The sequence below is a fragment of the Anopheles darlingi genome, chromosome 2, assembly GCF_943734745.1.
Source record: "Anopheles darlingi chromosome 2, idAnoDarlMG_H_01, whole genome shotgun sequence".
Lineage (NCBI taxonomy): Eukaryota > Metazoa > Arthropoda > Insecta > Diptera > Culicidae > Anopheles > Anopheles darlingi.
The window spans coordinates 150,001-170,408 of NC_064874.1; the positions used below are offsets into that span (position 1 = coordinate 150,001).

Below are 20,408 nucleotides of genomic sequence, written 5' to 3' on the forward strand. Positions count from 1 at the left end.
GTTTTGTTTATCCTTTTTACTTTGCTTCTCTGCGGCGCTATTGGTATGGATATCTCCATTTCCAATCGGAGTGAGCTTCAATCGCTGACAGAGTTGCCGATAACAGGACATTGTTTGTGAGTTTAGATTAAATCGACGTAATGCTTGCACCTGTGTACCGATTCGGTCCCATCGAAGCAATGGTTGCTTTTTGGCTTCTTTCGGATCCTGCTGCAGTTGCAGATTGTTAAGCAGATTGTGCATTTCCAGCAGAACTTGTAGCAGCACATAAAATTCATTCTGGCCGATGGTTCGTTCTCCGTTCTTACCACCACTAACTGCTTCCTCCAGATCCGCCATATACTTGATCAGCGCTATACAGATAGTACGTAGGGAAGATACGGCTTTCGGTAGCTCAGAGTTGACGAATCGACGGTTCTTTAGCAATTCACGGAGCAGCTGCAAAGCCTGCATGCGACGTTGCGCTCGAATAGTGGCCACCTGTAGCCCTGTACTGGTCAATGTTATCGCAAGGTACCAGTTCCCACTCCAAGACATCCGGAACAAACTGTGGAATACGTTGAACGATATTGCTGGATTGCGACTGGTGAGATATTCGGTTAGCTGCTTGCCGAACAGCTTATCCACCTGCAAAACGTCGTTTTCAACCGTTGAAGTAGCTCCACCAGTACCATCCGTGACATCACCATTCGTTTTACCTTCCGACCTTAGACCTTCGTTTTGCATCTCCAACACCTGACTACATACAACGATGAATTGGCATGCTTTCAGCAGATATTGGTTTCTTTCAGGAAACGAGGCACCCTTCGCCACCTTGTCGATCAGGTCCCGGAGTATCTGGTTCAACTGGGAAGCGTCTAGGTCGCATGTTGCCGCGCTGCGTCGGAACTGCTTGATGCGTGTGAGCATGTGGAATATTTGTCGGTAACGGTTCAGCACCGGACCGTATTTCGCTTCCTCTCGGATCGCAATCGGCAGCATTTCGAAGACGTACAACATCAACTCAAGACAGATGATCATGCCGGGTTCATGCTTCAGATACACATCGATCAAATCGAACACACGCATCCGGAAGTGCATTAGCACCGTATCCATCTGTTGCTCGGCTTTAGTGGGCTTTTGCTTTCCCCCTGGTTTCCGATTCTTGCGGAACGAACGGAAAGCTTCCGCTAGCGCAATATCCATTCGACGACCCTGCTCTTCATCGATATCGTCCAGATCGAGCGATTCCGCGTCCGAATCAGGATTTGCACTCCCAAGTGCAGCTTGCACCGCTTGTCGCATTTTATCGGTAATGGTTTCCTCTTCCTCCTCGTCTCCCATGATCTCATCGTCATCATCTTCCTCTTCCTCAGTTTCCTCGTTCTTGACATTCGTTTCAACTTCTTCACCATCACTGGATTCATTATCTACGGAATCATCATCGTCATTTTCATCCATCTCATCATCATCCTGCTCTTCTTGGTCACCTTGCGCCGCTAAAGGGTTCGTTTTATCCTTCAGATTGATGACCGACAGGATCTGGTTGAATGCTGTTAGTGTGATCGCTCCGGAAAGATGCGGAAACACGTTACTTATCACTTTGCGTAGTAAAAGTGAGTTCTGCGACAGGAGGTTCAGGAAGAGATCAACAACCACTTCTATCCATTCCGGCTCCTCCGGGTCGCCCTTCGTGAGGCTCTTGCGTCGCTGTTTCGTCTTACCAGTGATACGCTTCATAACGGATTCCAGTTCAGTGATCGAGCTATGGGCCAGCTCGGCATCATTGAACAGATGCAAACCCATGTGCATCATCAGCACGTGGAAAACGGTTCCCTGTTTATCCTCGTCATCAACGTGGGCTGTAATACGGTTCATCCTTTCAGTCCTTTCAGTGACCGATGCGAGCATTCGATTCCAATCATCGATGTGCGCTTCCGTTAAAGGATTCCGTAGTCCTTTCAGCCCATCGGGTGATTTGAACGCCTCCTGTACGCATCGAACCAACGATAGTAGGAAATCGCGTTCCTCGGACATGTTCGCGTGACGGTGTTCGAGAAGATGAAAAAAGACTGCTTTCGCTGTAGTGGCTAGCTCTGCTTTTACTGCTGATTCCTGTTTTGATGGCTTCAACACCGTCTTGCCATCAGCGGAGTAGAATAGTCCGAGGATGAGGAAAAAGCGAACCATCTCCAGATGCCAATTTTCAGTTGCCTTAGTTCCCGGTTCGGGTAGCAGTTGCCGCAAGGAAAGTACACGTTGCAGCATATGTGCGGCGTATGTTCGTTGTACATAGTTATCATTCGAAGGGTCCAGAATAATCGCCTTCAATTCTTCGGCCACCGTTTTTAAAGTATCTTTAGAAAGCGTAGCTAAGAGGTTCTGCAGGAGCTTACAGGAAGCATACTTCTCGATCAGAATGCTACCGGGCCCTTGTGTCAAAGAACGGTAAGTGGCTAAGCGGACACTTTCCTCCTCCAGTTTGGGGTAAGTTTCAACGATCGCTTTGCAAGCCTCCTGATACAGTTTCCTCACGTCTTCACTAAACTTGGATAGATTTTCCAGCTTCTCGCTGAGAAGCGTTATCAATGCCGGTTGCAGTAGCTTCGGAATAACCGAATAATCCTCAAGCCTTCCGAACCAGGTGAGGATCAGATGTGGGAACATGATGTCCCGGTACTTGGGGCGACGATCATCGGGCAAGGATAGGATCGGTATGACTCCCTCCTGCCAGAAGGGGACAACTTTGTCCACCTTTAGCAACTTTTCCAGCAGGCAATTGATGAAGGGATGATTGATCGCCATGGTAGAATCGATTTCAAATAAAACTTGGCCCAGGTATGGGAAGGCGTTTTCGTGTAGTAAGGAAGGAGCTTGAAAGTTTCGTAGAAAATATTTCTTGTTCACCATTCCAGCGTGGGGTCCATCGAGAAGAAGCAGTAGAAAGTAAACCGTATCCATCGTGTGCTGTTCCTTGGGTACGTTCAAGAAGGGCTCGAAGAGAGGCCAAAAGATTTGACTAAACTTGGACCCACTAATGCATAGGACCAACTCATTAAGGAAGGTCCAAACGAGTTTCGCCAAAGTCTTGTAAATCGAAGTCTTGAGGGTGGTTAGGACGGTTTGCAGCTCAAGATCGGTGGCACTTTGGATGAGACCCGCCTTGATGATTGCACCACAAACGAGCACCTTGCCTACGCGAACCTCAAATCGATTCCTCTCCTTCGCATCACTGGATTCGGCCGGATCGTGATCGCTGTCGGCCAGTTCCGATTTGACCAGTTTGAAAAGCTCCGTCACAGTCGGGCAATCCTGTGCGCCATTAAGCTGTTGCAGTAGTCCAACGAGGGCGGTATAGTACCCAACCTTGGAGACGTTCGTCGGGGAGCCAACGCCCCGCACCAACCGCTTGAGTGCGTACGCCGTTTCGGCCGTTTTCTGTAGGATCAAAGAAAATGAGGTAAGTGGGCGAGTGAATGAGGAAGACGAGCTTGCTACATACTCCTGTCGAGACCGTTCCATTCGTTGGGGCTGCCGGGGGCTCCTTGCCGGCATTTCCGTCTTGGCCCAGGAATTCAATAAGCGCGCTGGCCCCTCGAATCCGCACCTCGTCGTCGGGGCTGCCGAAGTTTTCGAAGAACCCAAACACGGTTTTGTCCAGCAGCTTCCGGCTGGATTGTTTCTTCATCCCGCTGGACAAAGGAAAACGCGTGAAACACGATACACACACGAAACCGCGGATTTAAGTTTTTCTGATTTTCCAAAAATTGGACGATTAGCCACTTTGTTTTCCCGATTTTCCAAAAAATTCCGCGGTTTCAAAAGCACATGGCAGAGGTGAAAAAGGGGGTTTTTGGGTGAGTTTGGTGAGTTTCGTCCGTGCCGCGTCAAACTGCCAGAAAGGGGAAAAAGAGGCTTCAAACTGCCAGAAAGGGAATTTTCCGCACTCGCGACCAGAAAAAAACGGCATCAGGAATTTCGAATCGGCCAAAATCGAAAAAGTGGAAAATCGGCCAAGTTTTACCAGACGATCAAAAAAGTGGAAAATCGACCAAAACTTTAGAAAAACGATAAAAACGAGAAAAAAAATGGCAGGAAGAGGTTCCCACGACAGGTAAATTTCGGAAAAATTACCGCAAAACCGTGCAAAACCGTGTAAAAATCGCGAAAATTGTCGGTGGAAAGTGGTGTCGTCTGTGTCCGGATGAAGGGGTGGTCAAACACGGGACGGAAACGACGCCAGCGGAGGCGGCGCGGCAAAACTCGTGGTCGTCGGCGGGCGACGGGGGGCGGGGGCGAGATTCTGGGCCGGAAAAAGGACTCCCGTTCCTTTTTCGGAAAATCAATCGCTTGTTCCGACCCGGTTCTTCCAATCGACGATGGAAGACCATTCACGGAAAACACCGGAAGAACCCCGGAAACCCCTTGGTTCCGTTTCGAGGGAGCATGGCCGGCCAGAGTTTGTTTTGGTTTCGTTATTTCCCGCGGATCATATCTAGCCTTTTTCGGCCGAGTTCTCGGGAAAAGCCAAACGAAAGTAAATTCCAACGGGCACCGGAACCGAGGGAACCATCCGGCGCAAACGGTGTACCTGTTGGCCGATGCGTTGTTGCATTCGATGGTCCGGAACCTTAAAAAAGGGCAAACGAATATTACCGGTTGGCTAAAAATAGAAGGTCGTGGCACCGGTCATTTGCCATCCTGCTGATAAAGATCCTGCCATCCTGCTGATAACGATGAATATCCTTTTGTCGAACTCTTGATCCTAGCTTGCTTTCTTTTCCACAGATATGGAGGGGATAGGCCGCGCAAGCCTTTGCCAACGGAACCCCCGTTCCTTGCTTACGTCGGCAATCTTCCCAATGGCGTTGTACAAGGGGACATCAACGACATCTTTAAGGATTACGCCGTGAGAAGTGTGCGGCTGGTGAAGGACAAGGATACGGACATGTTTAAAGGCTTCTGTTACGTCGAATTTGAAACGGTCGAAGATTTGCAGGACGTCCTGGAACTGGATGGATTGATTGTATTGAATGATCGACCGGAACCGCTCAGGATCGACGTAGCCGAACAAAAGAAAAATGATCGGTACGTATTCAAAGTGTTGTTCCATCTGGCCATATTTTATTCAGTCATGGCTCATTTCTCTCGTCAATGCCTAATTTTGTCGTTATCAAATCGTCGCCAAACGGTAGATAACAGGTCATTTTGCATTGTTACAACATTAGCTGCAGCCGTTTCTTTGTTTCTTTCGCTTAATCGTTTTTTGATTTTCTTGCAGTGGCGGTTTCAAGCGTGGTGGCCAACAGAACCGTGGTGGACCAGGAGGCGGTGGTGGTGGTACCGGTGGCGGATTCAATCGCGGGGGCCCGAACCATTCCAATAACCGACCCCCTGCTGAAAGATCATATGGTAATGACAATTATGGAAGAAATGATTACGACAGAAATCGTGCTGGACGTTCCAATAATAACTACAACGGTAAAGACGATCGATCATGCGATTTTCTTCGGAGATCCTGTTTGGACTCCTCTTGTTATTAGTATTGTTTAGCTTTTTAGCATCCATAAGTATCACTGCATAAGCTTATTTAGATGATCAAAAAACTACACTACGTAGTGCATGAAATTTTAGTGATTTTTAACATATTTCAATGGTTTTTCGTTTTTCTAGTTGTGTTACTATGATAAGTACTAAAAACTGTAAAATTAGTTTGTGTTACTGTAATGTTACCGTGACCGTAGCTGCAAAATGTGATTTTCTCTGTCTGTCTGTTCTGTCTCATCTAATGTGTTTTATTTGCCCCCCTCCCCCTTACACAGGTGATCGAGAACCGAATCGAGGGAGGTACGGTAACTTTGGGGACGAGCGGGATGGTGGAGGTCGTGACGATTGGAATCGCGACCATGGCGATCGTGATGGTCGCGGCGGAGGAGGTCGCTACAATGATCGCGATGGCGGTCATTACGGTGCTGGTGCAGGCCGTGGCGGTGCCGAAGATAATAGATTTGGCAACTACGGTCGCAACAACCAGTACCGAGATAACGATCGGAGAAAAGATGCCGCCCCGCATTACACACCGTCCCCGAACCCAAATCTCAACATGGAGGAACGGCCCCGACTGAAGCTGGCACCGCGATCGGTTAATGCACCGTTGAATGCGCTGGCAGAAACCAAGCAGGCGGCAGCTATCTTCGGTAATGCGCGACCTCGTGAAGAGAAGATTGGTGAACTGGCGCGAAAGCATGCCAACAGCGTTGGCAGTGAAGGAAGCGCCGACGGTGCGGCTGGTGGAAGCAGCAGAGGTGGCTCTAATAGTAAGGCATCTTCTGTAACAGGCGGGGACAACTGAATACAGAGAAGTAAAAATGAAAACCAACAGACGCGAATGCCGGTCGTCAACGAGAAAAGGCAAAAATCACCAGAAAGAAGGAACGAGAGACAGAGAGAGAAAGAGAAAGAGAGAGAGAGAGAGAGAGAGAGAAAGAGAGAGAGAGAAAATGAATGAATGAAAAGATAGAGACCAGCCAACACACAAACATGAGACAAACTTTTGAATGTTCAAAATCCGGCATAAACGCAAAAAATCCTTCATCTTCTCACGTACGCTAGAAAAAATGAAACGATTATACCACATACAAGTGTTATGATAATAGGATGATTGCTTTCGTTCTTTTTTTTTTAATAAGTTCAAGTTAAAGTGCATGTCCCCGAAAGCTTTCCCCTAACCCTAACGTGGATGGCATAACCTTTAGAAATAGGATTTTGTCACTGTTTACATGCAGAAATTCAGGACATCTACATCTTACTGCTACGAATGCTCCTATATTATCCCATGTAAACAGTTCTAGGAACGTATTTCCATCCTTCGAGACACACAAGTTGGATGGTTCTTCGATTTATTTCTTGTTCTACTTCAATATCATTTGTCCAAGCTTCTTTACACATATTATCATTGTTGTGTATGTTTACAATGTATGTTCGTCAATAGTCGATAGGCCAACGCAATTCTATTGTATGCGTTTTTCGGTCGATCGATTCGGTACGGTTCGATCGCAATTGATGAATACATATTGATCCTTTAATCGGTCGGTTTTTGGTTCCAAATTCTCTTTTCAGTTTAATTATGCAGTTAATAAAGAATGAGTTACAGTGAATGTAGTTTGCTTTCCCTTTCACTGTAACCGTATCAGCACACAAGATGTTAAGATGCGCAATATTGCCGGATAGAATGAAGAAACACATCCCCGGCAACGGCGCAAACATGATGACTAAATCTTATGCGGAACGCATCCTAGAATTAAGTCATTGTGGGATCCTCTGGCAACGCTGGCTCTTTAAGACGATTAGTGTACTGCAACGAATGGAGCCAAAACTCAAATTGTAATGAATAGATGCTGAATTCGTAAGGACATAGATTGATGAATTAGGCGAATGGATAGTCATCTATATCTGATTGATTTGGGCGCATTTTCTACAATTCACTATTCACACCTAGTGGGAGAAAACAAACCAGATCATGGAAAATACAAAAGCTAATGATAATAACAATACAATTAATATATATATATATATATATATATATATATATATATATATATATATATATATATATATATATATATATATATATATATATATATATATATACATATATATTGTACTAAGAGTAACGATATATGACGTGGTGAACGGTTGAATCGCCCGTTTAAGCAATAGTTAAAATGCGCTAGCACGCATATTCTCGGCTACAAACCCTCCCCTCCCCCGAACTAGCTGCAACATAACTCCAGTGAAAGCACATTTTCCTTTAATTATCCCATCAACAATACCCAGCTCCTGGCCATCCGATCCTTTTTCTTTAACATCTCTTTGGATTTTGGGTATGAACACTGTTGCGTACGCAAAGGATTACGCGCACGTATCGCAGAACAAGATACAGGCAAATGCGGTCTGACCGTTAATTCGTATAATTTTGTAACGTCTACTAACATTTACTGTCTTGCGAATGAGATTGTACTGGGAGAAGTGTGACTAAAACTCATTGAATAGACACAAAAGCGAATGATTATGAGGCAGTGTAATGGAGTGTACCGTATTTGAACTCGAAACAGTGTAGGCGTTTTTAAGAATTGATTATCGCATAAGAAAGACTTTCCAAATTTAACGATCTGCTATTTTGTTGAAGGTCGTCTTATTCGTCATCAGCAGCATGCAGCATCAAAGCATTAAAATAAATCATCTAAGCAAAATTCGTTCATTTGCTTAGATTGGTTTTTTCATTCTATTCCTTAAACTCAATTGTTTCGATTTGTACTTGTCGATTTATTTGGTTTCAATCTTCCTATCGTTGCTTTTTTGTATTTTTCACTCTCTTCCTAATTTTCTGAATAGGACGTGTTTTATATTTTCCGATTAGAAAGCTTGTAACATCGCTTTCGTTTTGCATATTCGATGTTAAGATAGCATTAACTTTCAATATCGCGGCGCAGCTTGATGGAACGAAAACGAATGAGAAATAATGGAGTCAACACGGTAACTAAATGGATGAACCTGCTGGCAAAACAGCATAGTAGAAAACCAATATAAGAAAAAGAAGTGTGAAAGTTGTAAAAATAGTAAGACATATACTAATGCTATCCCTCTTTGATATGAGTGTTTGATGCGATGGAAACCAATGAATGCGAAGAAAAACATGAAATAAAACAGATTAAAATGGTTACTTCAATACAACTGCTGGAAACGTTAGCATCAGTTTGAAACAACTCAAAATATCTTTTAAGATAATTGACAGAACATCAATAAATGAAACTAAAAAAGTATTGATTGTTTTAGTTCTCGGGGTTGTATATTGCGGTGGTGTACAATTTGAAATGATTTCACAGAGAAACAAAATTAAAAGAAACGTATAGAACAGTATGCGACTATTGTCCGGGATTGTCCTGTACTCGACGATGACAGTATTTATTGCAGATTCAAAACATGTTGTTCAAATGTTGTTCATGAAATGTTCAAAACATTTCTTCTTATGCGATAGTATGTGCAAGAACATCAACGTTTCAACTTCTTCCGAACGGAGCATTGCTGCTTTCTAGTCTATACCTGATCGGATTGAACATCAATCTAAGTATCCCATGTCCATAGCGTGACGAAACATGTCCGTCAGTCGAAGCCGACCAGCTTGGTTCTCGATGGGACGTAAAATCCAAATCTGCTCGATCGGAATCGCCTTATCGGAGTCGATCTGATCGAGATCCGCTACATCCTCCTCGCCCAGCAATGAGAACGGTATCGATTCGATTCCCATACCGCAACCGAACCGAGCATATTGTTGCAGTTCCTTCTTCAATTCCGAGAAAGGAAAGATTTCTTCCGGGTTCGATCCGAGATCGCGCATCATCTCAGCAAGCCCACCGTAATAAGCATCCAACAGTTCCTGATAGTGAGTCTCACGTAGCGCCTGACTAGTGCAGGAGTATACAAAAAATGAAATATCGAGCGCAGGCGATGAGTATCGGGCCAGCTGGAAGTCGATAATGCGCACGCCGGATGTTTCGTTGTGGAAAAGAAAGTTAGGCATCCAACAGTCACCATGATTGATGACCGAATTCTGGTTGCGCGTGTGCGTAAGGTATACCATCCGATCGTACAGATCGCAATCGAAGAAATTGGCCACTTTGCGCTCGAGCTCGGTACCGGCGCACTCCTGGGCGACCGCTTTCTTCGCACAATCGATCTGCACCTGCAGAAAATTGTTGTACCAAGGCTTAAGACGCGCCTCATAGTACGTCTCCTCCACGTGCTGCTGGACGATTGCATGGAAACGGTCCGAGTCCTGCTCCTTCATCGCTAGGGATAGTGCATGGAAGCGACCAAGCGAACGCATGCATCGTTGACACTCGTCCAATCCGACACCTTCCGCCCTGCGCAGGTAGGGTTGAGGAATGAATTAGCAAAAATACAAAATGAAAAGCATGCAATTCAAACCGCAACCGCAAATAGGAGTTCTTATCGCTTATCATACTGCCTTGAACAATGCGAGAATGCGAGCTTATCAATGTGGCACCATGTGTCGCTCATACCTTGAAGCTGTGCTGTAACCGTACTGGGACTGGTCTTCCAAAACGATGAAATCATTTTCCCCATCCGAATATGCTGCGAGGCACCTGTAAAAGGGAATGATAAGGAAAAGTAGCCAACACTTTACCTTAGTGAGGACGGCAACTGGGGACTTACTTGGGAATGTCGTCGAAAGGATGCTTCGGTTGGCGCTTCGCCTGGAAGCTGTACAACTCCTTCAGAACCACGGTATAAAAGTTGTACTCGTTCCGGAAAAAATCTGCCGAACGGAACGTATTCCGGCGTCCGACGTTCTTCGGTATCGTTTTCACAACGGCGTTCACGACGAGCAATTGGGTCCCACTATCATCATGAAGTTGGATGCGGTACAGTTCGCTGAGATAAGAGTCACCCTTCTTGAACTCGGTGTCCGACATTTTCCAGCTCGTGCACCGTTTTCCGCCCGCATTCTGGACGATTTCGTCAAGCGTGGCTTCGGTGAATTTGGCAGAAATAACGCTTAATTTGGGTGCTGCTGCCATCACTTCACGACCGGTTTTGTTGGTACTTTCGATTGAAATGGTCGCTCCAAATGTCCCAGCCAGCCACGAAGCTACCGGAGCGAGAAGATCGTTGAAATTGATTTAAATGGACGCACCACGACACTTTGTACCGAGCGAATCGCGTGCTATCGTTGCCTATTGATTGATCAATCAATTAAATATCGCGACGGCACACAGTCGACGATTCACGCTGATTGGTGCAAACGAATTAGGATTCTCAGTACGTTGAGGGTTTGGCCACATCAGCGGCAACGTGGGATTCATTGAAGATATTCCGCAAGAGGTCAAGGGCACGCGCCTGTGAGGGAGGGAGGGAGGGAGGGAGGGAGGGAGGGAGGGAGGGAGGAACCGGGGAAGATAAAAAATAAGACATGTGTGTGTGATAGAACATTTCGTCGCTCTTACTGTCCTGCCGAGTGTAAGGTTGATTCTACACTGGTCAAAAACTTTTGATGCGGCGTCAACAGTTTTTGACCAGTGTAGAATCAATCTAAAAGACGTTCTCTACACTGCGCAAAATCTTTTGATGCCAAGTCAAAATTTGACTTGGCGTCAAAAGGTCCATACATAAAAAAAATGGTGTGCGTAGGGCGCCTTCAACATAAAAGTGTGCGCAAACTAAAGTGGGACTAGACTAAATTATTGAACTTACGGAAAATCCAAAAACTCCATTACGGCGCGGCGTGCGATTACAGGGCTTTCGCGGAATCTTCTTCCAGTTCTTCTTCGAGCATGCTAAGCAGTGACTAGACAGAACGCGGTGCCAATTAACTATCAACCCACGCGGAAACAAACTTTGTCGTGTGTCTTTGTCGCGAGTTTTGGAGTTTGTCCGCGAAAGGGTTGATCCGTTACCGTGGCGACCATTCATCCCGGCGCAGCGATCGCCCACCTGTGTTGTGAGTCCTACCTGTGTTGGTGATAATAACTTTGCGTAATAACCCGTTGTTTGGACCGGACTCTGCCGACGCGAATGTGAAGTGATTAAGTAAAAAGGCAGTTTTAGATAAATCCAAGTTCGAGCATGTGCCCCTTCGTACTTGTTAATTCTCCTTCGTCACACAATCTCATAAAGTAAAACGCGCATGATCGAATCGTTGCTGTCGGGCGCCGTTAGAAGATCGAAGGTTCTCCGCAAAGGGGTTCGTTCAGGAAGTTTGCGTATGTGCCGTGTGTTTCTGTCTGTTCTGTTATTTTACTTTCCTCCCGCAAGACACGGCCGTGTGTGCCAGAACCAAAAGAACGTATTTTCGGAATGCGTTCCGTGGCGCCGTGCGTGGTACCATATTATTGCGTAAGAGTGGTTTATTTTTTATGGGTTCTTTGGCTTTTCATCACGGAGGCACGTGCCGTTGCATTCAGTTAATTACACGTGCGATCGGCAAACATGATGCGGATGAATCTAGCTTCGTTCAGTCTCGAGGATGGTTTATAATCACTTACGCCAACAATGATTCCACCTTTTTGTTGGGAAACTCGCTGGTCATTTATTGCATCTTGATACAGAATTCGATATGCTAGACAGTGTGGACCAAATCAAATTAACGCATTCTTATAGGTGACCCGTCGCTGGATGGCGTGTCACGTGCCGCATTGACTAACGACTTTGCCTAATTCTTCTTCGTGAACGATAGCCAGCCATTGGGCCAAAAAGGAATAGGAGCAATGTGTCGAACACCTTTACATAGTTTCCCTTATCATTGGTGGGGAGATTGGTTAACCGAGTTTTACATTGTACATGGACATGAGCAACTAAAACATTCTAAACAATCAAACATTACACAATTTAAATGTCGCAAATTGATACTTCCATCAGCTTTTCAACCGTATTTTCATCGTGTCCTGTTTTTTTACTCGGATCACTATCAGTCGTAATCGCGCTTCTAGAACTGAGCCAGCATCGCTTCAGGTTCGCTCCAAAGTCAACTGCCAGCGTTGTAGCTGAAGTATGTTTAATGCTCACTCATATTTACATTCAAACGTTGATTATTACAGCAGCCAGCTTGTTTTTAACTCTTATCGCAACACATTGATACGCCATGGGTAATGATGATTCTTACTTGTAAAATTCGCTCATGTCCTGATTGAGTTGCATGCCTTTTGCTTTTCATTTTGTTGGAAAAATTTAATTAAATTAAGTAACATGAAGTTCGTAATAAAGTTGGTTCATGGTTGAGTTGGTTTATGGAAACGGACTCCGATCTACTCGCTACCTGTTACTGCACTTAGTGAACAAAGAGTGTCTTCGCATCCAAGGTTTATACGTTAATTTTAAGAAGTAAATATTAGCTAACATTGTGTAAATGTTAGCTAATAACCCTAGTGAAGGAATAAAAGTGGTCTAGGTTGGCAAGGGTAGTATACGTAGAGCAGCATTACTTTTCCACTGGATTGAATCGGTTCTTTGGACCAGATCAAGCACCTCTTATCAGCGTGGCGCGCTGGGATGTAGAACGCATCATTATCACCGCTTCGCAATGCTCGAAGCCATATGAGTAAGAACTTTTGTCCTGACCGGTACCGTGGTTATCTTTAGCCTATTCGTGACTCTGACTTCAGACTGTTCGAAGGCCTTTTCTGTCTCTTGAATCGCAATCCAAAACGACAGACCGGTAACCAGTTGCCGGCAATAATCAAACATATATTCGAATGCTCATGGAAGTGAATTGACTCCAACAATTGACCTCCAAAGTGTCGGTGACTGTGCTGTGAGTTGGCATTTCATTAATTATTGTTTGATTTGATTCCGCCAACGACGAGTTACCGTACAGGTACGATTATGAATTTCCTGTGGAAGTGCGTGAACATTGTCAAAAGACCGGATGAAGAATCGTTGATGGTGCCTACTTTTTAATGTGAAGTGATTGCCTTCGTTTACAGCTATATAGTGGCTTCGAGATCGTGATAACGAAAAAAGAGTGGTTGGCTATTGATTAGCTTACGGGGGAAGTCGTGGTGGTTTGGAAGGAAGAACATTTCTATTTCGTATTTTGTTTCAATAAAACGTTGAGACATGCAGTTTGTTTCGTCTATAAAGTGCCTTCGGTTTCGTTTCGGTAGTAGTTAATGTGTTTCACAGTGGCGTTGCTGTACATAATACACCAGTGTTGTTACTCGCGCAAAAGGAACGTCCAGCGACAGTCACCGAATACAGTAATTGCCTTGGTGTGTCATCACGCTCCACGTGTTCGAACTGCACAGCCACGATGGACAGTTCCCGCAAGCCGGTGAAGAAGAATCCGCGCAAAGGAGCCTTCTGTTTGTCACAGCTGTTCTTCGGATGGATACTGCCTCTGTTTTGGCGAGGATCTCGCATGGGGCTTGGGAAGGATGATCTGACCAAATGTCTGAAGCAAGACCGATCCGAACAGCTTGGAGATCAGCTTGAAGAGTAAGTATATTGCACGTATCTCTACTGTATGAACAATTGATCGATTACAGATAATACCAACTTTGGATTCGAACTTTCTATGAATAAATCAGTGTATCGGTATATTTCTTACTCTCGGAATCATCGTTATTGTTCTCTCATTTCTAGCAAGAAAATCATCAGCAAGAGCTTTTTATCATTTTCTAACGCAATCGTTATCTTTCAACGTCTGGTGTGTGCTGAGATTTATCAAGCCAAATTTATGTCATTTCATATCTTTGACCTGAACACGCGCCAAGTGAGCTTCATTCGTTGCTATTACAGATTGTCACTAACCTGGGCCAAGACGGATTTCTCTGGTAGACAGTTCGTGCAAGATAACGCTTCCGCTAACCTTGAAACCCGACCGTTCTGTTCAAAATACTTCTACTACAAGGCTATTGTCTGTGATATGATTTTTAATGCATATTTGGACACGGTGGTTTGCTGGCCATTCAGTACCAACAGACTCTTCCAGTGGTCCGATGGATCGGATCAAGGCTCACTTTCCGGACGAACGATTTTTATCTTCACAGAACCGGTACTGCGGGAGCGATCAATAACCTGTCTAGTTTGACTTCTGTTGCCTATTTTACGTTTAAACCTGTTTGAAATAAGAAGCATTAGCAATTTGAAGGTTTATTGTAGCTTTTTGGCGAGGAGTTAACAGCGGGAAAGAAGAAGGATTGTGTCATTGGCCATAAATTAGTTTTTATAGTAGTATTAGATGCGATAAGAGAAAAAAAATCCTACTGTGAGCTTAATCAGTGAGCTCTTTTACCACCACCTGATTCGTTTAAAATATGGTACGAGGTGAAATCAATTAATCATTTCATTTATAGTGACAAGGAGTGGCCGTAGAAAACAATTTACATCTGAACATAGAGCATTGCTCTATGTCAATGTGGATGTGTTTTAGAATGAAACGTTTTCTATCGCGATATGATTTTGTATTTCACTTGTTTGTTGAATGAAAAAAAAAGGGCTTGTGAATATTATCATCAGATGAAAAAGTTTTACTAGAAAATCGTTTTTGATAGACCACCTGCAGCATCGCTCATCTATTGCTATCATTTTCATTACTATATAAGGTTATCATTTTCTGAAAGTTGTGATGAGTGCTACAACATACTTCAGACCATAGCTGTTGGCGATAAAGAATTGATTTACTGTTAATCGACTGTTACTCTAGCATCGTTATCATGTTCGTTTCTTGTTTTTCTTCAACAGACAGTGGGAAAGAGAAGTTTCTCAGTCTCGCATAGCCAACAGGCGGCCAAAGCTTCGCAATGCCTTGTTCCGGACGTTCTATAAGCAATGTTTGTTCGATGGATTTCTTATTTTCCTTTTTGTTTTCATAAAGTAAGAAGTTTGCAATGCTTTGTTGTGTTTTCTTTAGTTTAAATTGAGCTGACTTCCCTTGCAGAACTATCCTACCGGTGGTATTGGCTCAGTTGTTGATACAGTTTCAAGAACCAACAAACTCCACGCTTCTAGGGGTACCGGTGTTAGATGAGCTGTCGATCGCTACCACGCTGCCGCCGATGGCCCTTCCGCTTATGAGTGGGTTTTCCGAGACTACCAAATCTCATCAGAATGAACTCGTGTTTGATGAAAACGCTATGATCAATCGTCGGCGACGAAAGCGACGTATTCGCACAGACAACGATTCACCAGCTCCTGGCAACAGTATCGGTATGGGTCCCGCCTTGCAAGGTAATGTTAACGATAGATTTTAATATTATTTATTGATTAAATCGAGAAATACACGTGCTACATGCTATACATAGTGGAAGTCCGCAACTGTTATGCTAATAAGACATATGAAGGCCCATTCTACGTCCTAACTAGACCTTATCATCCATTATCAGTTTTCATTGTGCCAAGCAAAAAAAAAAAAGTATAATTTCCGCTTTCTTTTCGTTGCGGGATGATTTCTAACTTTTAGATGAAACATGGGAAACAACCATGCCACCGGATGGTCTGTTAGAGACCAGTGAGGAGGGAACGTTAAATTCAAACTCACTAGTTGGTGCAAATGGAACGGTTATCGATGATTTCAACACCTTTCTGCATCACGCGTGGAACGACACTTTTTGGTTGTCGGGATTGTTGGTGTTGTTAACACTATTAGGTTGCTTCTGTTGTCATCATTCTGATTTGCGCCAGCGGCTGATTGGAGCGCGGATGCGTATCGCCAGTTGCTCTGTGATCTACCGCAAAACCCTTCGTATGTCCAAGAAAGCCGCCGGTCAAACGCCGGCCGGTTACATGATTAATCTACTATCGAACGACGTTAGCCGACTGGATTACGGTTTCATCTACATCCATTACGTTTGGGTGCTCCCGTTTCAGGTAATGGGTGAGGTAGTAATAGAAATGCCAAATTATTGTTTTAATAGTGCTTGCCCTATTTTTGATTGTAGGCTTGTTTCACTTGCTATCTAATATGGCGGCGTGTGCAATGGGCGGCAATCGTTGGAGTTCTTGGGTTGCTGGTCAAAACCATTCCGGTTCAGACGGGTTTGAGTCGCCTCAGTTCGATCATCCGGATGCGTGTTGCAAAAAAAACCGACCAACGGGTTGGCATTATGAACGAACTGATACAAGGCATCCAGGTGATCAAGATGTATGCCTGGGAGAAACCATTCCATAAAGTGGTGTCGAACGCTCGCAAGAAGGAAGTACGACAGATTCGCTGGGCATCATACATTCGAGGAATTTACCTCAGCACGATGATATTTACCGAACGATCGACATTGTTCCTGGCGATAGCATGTTGCGTTATTGAAGGACGCGCGATTACTGCTGATATAGTGTTCCCGATGGCGCAGTTCTTCAATATCCTGCAGCTTACTGCAGCGATATTTTACCCGTTGGCCGTTTCACTCGGTGCCGAGGCACTCGTATCGATTGATCGCATTCAAGAATTCTTAGCGCAAGATGAACATGATCCAAACGCACATGCAACGGCCTCGGGATTGAAGCGAAACATAGACGATCTGCAACTCGAGGACAACAGTGGTAGACCGGCGATCGATCTACAGAACGTCACGGCAAGCTGGGAAGAAACGACGGAGAAAACATTAAAGGATTTGACTGTGCAAATCGGTTCCGGAAAGTTGCTGGCAGTGATCGGACCCGTCGGTTCGGGTAAAAGTTCGCTGCTGCAGTTACTGTTGGGTGAATTGCCGATTCAGAATGGTACGGCTACGATCAATGGAGACGTATCATACGGTTCACAGGAACCATGGCTCTTTACCGGTACTGTTAGGAGCAACATCCTTTTCGGTTTGCCCTACGATCGCCAACGATATCAGGCGGTGGTACGCCATTGTGCTCTGACGACGGACTTCCAGCAGCTACCGGATGGTGATAAGACTGTTGTGGGTGAACGAGGAACATCGCTCTCGGGAGGTCAACGCGCACGCGTGAGTTTGGCACGCGCGGTGTATAACAACGCATCAATCTATTTACTGGACGATCCGCTCAGCGCGGTCGATTCACATGTTGGCAAACATTTATTTGATGAGGTCATTGGGCCTCGTGGTTATTTAGCCCAGAAGCGCGCTACGCGAGTACTGGTGACACATCAGGTGCACTTCTTGAAGGAAGCTGATTGGATAGTGATTATCGAGGGAGGCAAATTAGTCACACAAGGAACGTATACGGAGCTGGCCAACGGAAAGGTTGACTTTGGTAAGCTGTTGAACTGCGGGGCAAAGGGGGCGAAAGAACACGGATCAACGGAGGAGGACATGCTGGCAACGGATATCCCTGAAGACGAAATACCCTTCATCGACGGGGTGACACTCGATGGGTACAAGCTGTTGAAGGGTAGCACTGTTTCTCTGCGTGGCGTTACACCGAGCTCGTGTGCGGTATGTTTTAACTGCAAGAGTACTGAAAAGCTAGTAAATGAATCTCTTAATATTGAGTTTCTTTCCCCTATTTGCAGTCGAGCATCGCTGAGAACCTTGGTCGCCAGGTAGCCGAAGATCAGGCAGAAGGCAGCATTTCGTGGCGCATCTGGGCCACCTACTTCCTATCAGGTGGACACATTCTGATGCTAATATTTACCTTTATCATGCTGCTGGTTTCCCAAGCCATCGTTAGTGGTTCGGATTACTTCGTAACCTATTGGACAAGACAAGAAGAAAAACGATTGGTGAACGCAGATGAAGTGTACACATCGACGGTCGATTTTCTGTACACCTATGGTGTCATCATAATTGGCGTTGTGGTGTTTACAATCTTTCGAGGCTATCTGTTCTTTAACATCTGCATGAAAGCATCACGCAACCTGCATGATCGTATGTTCGCACGAATCTTAACGGCGCCGATGCGTTTCTTCGACACCAACCCTTCAGGACGTATTCTGAATCGGTTCTCAAAGGATATTGGAGCGATCGACGAGCTACTTCCGAAGGCGATGATCGAAGCCATCCAGATTCTGCTGGTAATGATCGGTATTCTAACGATGATTACGATCGTGAATCCTTTATTGCTATTACCACTGATTGGTGCAGTAGTACTGTACGCAGTGGCTCTCAAACTGTATCTTCGTCCTATTCAGGACCTTAAACGACTGGAAGGAATCAGTGAGTATGAACTTCTCGTAGAAAAGTGTTTTTTTTTGGAAACTATTCAATATTCTATATTCACGTTGTCATCAGCACGCAGCCCGGTGTTTTCCCATTTATCGGCCACGCTGACCGGCCTCTCGACTATAAGATCAAGCAATGCACAAGACAAGATTCGTGAGGAGTTTGACGAGCTGCAGAACGTACACTCGGCCGTGTGGCAGCTGACCATGGCTAGTAATGCGGCATTAGGATTATGGCTCGACTGCATCAGTACCGCCTTTGTGGCATGCGTAACCTTCAGTTTTATCGTGTTACATCAAGGTATTCCATTATATACACATCGTTTGTTTCATGTTTCATGCAACATTGACCTTTCCATTGTAGATACTTATAGTGCAAACGTGGGTCTGGCCATCTCACAGGCTCTCATTCTAACCGGTATGGTGCAGTATGGCATCCGACAAACTACGGAATCAATTCAGCAGATGACGGCCGTAGAACGTGTCGTGCAGTACACGGAAATCCCGTCGGAGGTCAACCCCTCGAAAGTGCCACCGGGAGATTGGCCGTGGAAGGGCCAGCTACAGTTCCACAATATGTCGCTTTGTTACGAGCCAAATGCTCCGGCTGTACTTAAGAACCTGGAGCTCATTATCGAACCGACTTGGAAAGTAGGCATTGTAGGTCGCACTGGTGCAGGTAAATCGTCACTTATCGGTGCATTGTTCCGCTTGGCACGAATCGAGGGACGCATCATGATCGACGGAATCGACACGGGGGTGATTGCTCTAGATGCGCTGCGATCGAAGGTTTTTTCGATTATTCCCCAAGACCCGGTCCTCTTTTCTGGCACCTTGCGTTTTAACCTTGACCCTTTCGAGGATTTTCCGGATGCGGATCTATGGCGAGCGATCAGTGAGGTGGAGCTGGGCTCCTCGATTACTGGTCTGGATTACATGGTAACGGAAGGAGGAACCAACTTTAGTGTGGGTCAACGGCAATTAATATGTTTGGCCCGTGCTATTCTCCGAAATAACAAGGTTCTAGTGCTTGACGAAGCGACAGCTAATGTTGATCCACAGTAAGATTAAATGCTAAACGAATGTTAGCTTATGGTAAATTTACAAATATGATTTTATTTCAGAACGGACGCGTTGATACAGAAAACCATTCGTGAAAAATTTAAACACTGCACCGTATTGACGGTGGCTCACCGTCTACACACGGTAATGGATTCTGATCGGATTCTAGTAATGGATGCGGGTATGGCACGCGAGTTTGATACACCTCACAGTCTGCTGCAGCAAGAAGGAAGCATTTTGAGGGACATGGTGGATGCAACGGGACCGTCGGAATCGGAATCTCTAAGACGCATAGCGGCGGAAGCTTACTCTAAAATGGAACCTAATCGCCATCTGATGAACGGTATGCCAAATCCGTGGCGTTTTGGTAGGGAGGGAAACAGCCGGACCGATTAACCGATTAATGTCCGCCAAGATATCCTCGTCAGACATGAAAAATGAGGAGGAACACAAGAAAGAAGCAGAAGCTTGTCATGTAATCTATTTCTTATCGTTACAATACTTTTTGTACTGTTGAACAAAGTTATACATCAGGAAATGTACTTTACTTTCTTATATTTGCGTATAAGCTCTCGGCACTGCCAGAAGTATAAAAGGAATACAAGCCGATATTTTCTCTAGTTAAAGGCGTAATTTTTGTGTGTGTAATAAATAGGCACGACACTCGGTGGAAGTAATGTTTTTATTCATATCTGACTTATCAACTATCGTTATACTTCTGTTTCAATGA

At 45.0% G+C, this 20,408-nt stretch overlaps 4 protein-coding genes across 12 annotated transcripts in view; 2 read left to right on the forward strand and 2 right to left on the reverse strand.

Annotated features, from left to right (window-relative positions):
- Positions 1-3,829, reverse strand: part of LOC125948670 (myb-binding protein 1A) — a 4,237-nt gene extending 408 nt beyond the window's left edge. Inside the window, exons 1-2 of the mRNA XM_049674951.1 lie at positions 3,482-3,829; positions 1-3,417 (exon numbers count right to left, since the gene is read on the reverse strand). The exon at positions 1-3,417 is cut by the window's left edge and continues 408 nt beyond it. Coding sequence (XP_049530908.1) covers positions 1-3,417; positions 3,482-3,667 — 3,603 coding nt within the window. The 5' untranslated portion in view covers positions 3,668-3,829. The remainder of the gene's footprint in view (positions 3,418-3,481) is intronic.
- Positions 3,830-3,983: 154 nt separating this feature from the next.
- Positions 3,984-7,136, forward strand: LOC125948678 (eukaryotic translation initiation factor 4H-like). 2 transcript variants are annotated; one of them, XM_049674964.1, is made up of 4 exons: positions 3,984-4,093; positions 4,768-5,067; positions 5,261-5,460; positions 5,802-7,136. In XM_049674964.1, exons 1-4 carry the CDS (start codon positions 4,068-4,070, stop codon positions 6,329-6,331), a joined length of 1,056 nt encoding a protein of 351 aa, XP_049530921.1. In that variant the 5' UTR covers positions 3,984-4,067; the 3' UTR covers positions 6,332-7,136. The 2 variants fall into 2 exon arrangements, with proteins under 2 accessions (XP_049530921.1, XP_049530922.1); XM_049674965.1 differs by having other exon boundaries at positions 5,261-5,391.
- A 1,770-nt stretch (positions 7,137-8,906) lies between these two features.
- On the reverse strand, positions 8,907-11,333 carry LOC125948676 (uncharacterized). The gene is made up of 4 exons (XM_049674959.1): positions 11,254-11,333; positions 10,216-10,899; positions 10,062-10,145; positions 8,907-9,902 (listed from the first exon to the last, which is right to left on the reverse strand). The coding sequence occupies exons 2-4, from the start codon at positions 10,578-10,580 to the stop codon at positions 9,098-9,100; spliced, it is 1,254 nt and encodes a 417-aa protein (XP_049530916.1). The 5' UTR covers positions 10,581-10,899; positions 11,254-11,333; the 3' UTR covers positions 8,907-9,097.
- A 24-nt stretch (positions 11,334-11,357) lies between these two features.
- Positions 11,358-20,374, forward strand: LOC125948669 (ATP-binding cassette subfamily C member 4). Of its 8 annotated transcripts, none has more exons than XM_049674948.1 (10): positions 11,358-11,500; positions 13,482-13,992; positions 15,241-15,372; positions 15,437-15,726; positions 15,959-16,365; positions 16,437-17,891; positions 17,969-18,611; positions 18,687-18,917; positions 18,981-19,677; positions 19,741-20,374. In XM_049674948.1, the coding sequence occupies exons 2-10, from the start codon at positions 13,808-13,810 to the stop codon at positions 20,072-20,074; spliced, it is 4,374 nt and encodes a 1,457-aa protein (XP_049530905.1). In that variant the 5' UTR covers positions 11,358-11,500; positions 13,482-13,807; the 3' UTR covers positions 20,075-20,374. The 8 variants fall into 8 exon arrangements, with proteins under 8 accessions (XP_049530905.1, XP_049530901.1, XP_049530900.1 ...); XM_049674944.1 differs by having other exon boundaries at positions 11,417-11,500; positions 13,373-13,992; XM_049674943.1 differs by lacking the exon at positions 11,358-11,500 and adding an exon at positions 11,507-11,895 and having other exon boundaries at positions 13,373-13,992.
- The last annotated feature ends 34 nt before the right edge of the window (positions 20,375-20,408 follow it).

Bases quoted from the DNA above. Each gene is read 5' to 3' on its own strand.
- LOC125948678 (XM_049674964.1), top strand. From the start codon at position 4,068: ATGGCAGGAAGAGGTTCCCACGACAG. The intron at 4,094-4,767 runs GTAAATTTCGGA...TCTTTTCCACAG, and splicing joins GGAAGAGGTTCCCACGACAG to ATATGGAGGGGATAGGCCGC. The intron at 5,068-5,260 runs GTACGTATTCAA...ATTTTCTTGCAG, and splicing joins GAACAAAAGAAAAATGATCG to TGGCGGTTTCAAGCGTGGTG.
- LOC125948676 (XM_049674959.1), bottom strand. From the start codon at position 10,580: ATGGCAGCAGCACCCAAATTAAGCGTTATTTCTGCCAAATTCACCGAA. The intron at 10,146-10,215 runs GTAAGTCCCCAG...TCCCTTTTACAG, and splicing joins CCTTTCGACGACATTCCCAA to GTGCCTCGCAGCATATTCGG. The intron at 9,903-10,061 runs GTATGAGCGACA...CTACCTGCGCAG, and splicing joins GGTTACAGCACAGCTTCAAG to GGCGGAAGGTGTCGGATTGG.
- LOC125948669 (XM_049674948.1), top strand. From the start codon at position 13,808: ATGGACAGTTCCCGCAAGCCGGTGAAGAAGAATCCGCGCAAAGGAGCC. The intron at 13,993-15,240 runs GTAAGTATATTG...TTTCTTCAACAG, and splicing joins CTTGGAGATCAGCTTGAAGA to ACAGTGGGAAAGAGAAGTTT. The intron at 17,892-17,968 runs GTATGTTTTAAC...CCCTATTTGCAG, and splicing joins TTACACCGAGCTCGTGTGCG to TCGAGCATCGCTGAGAACCT.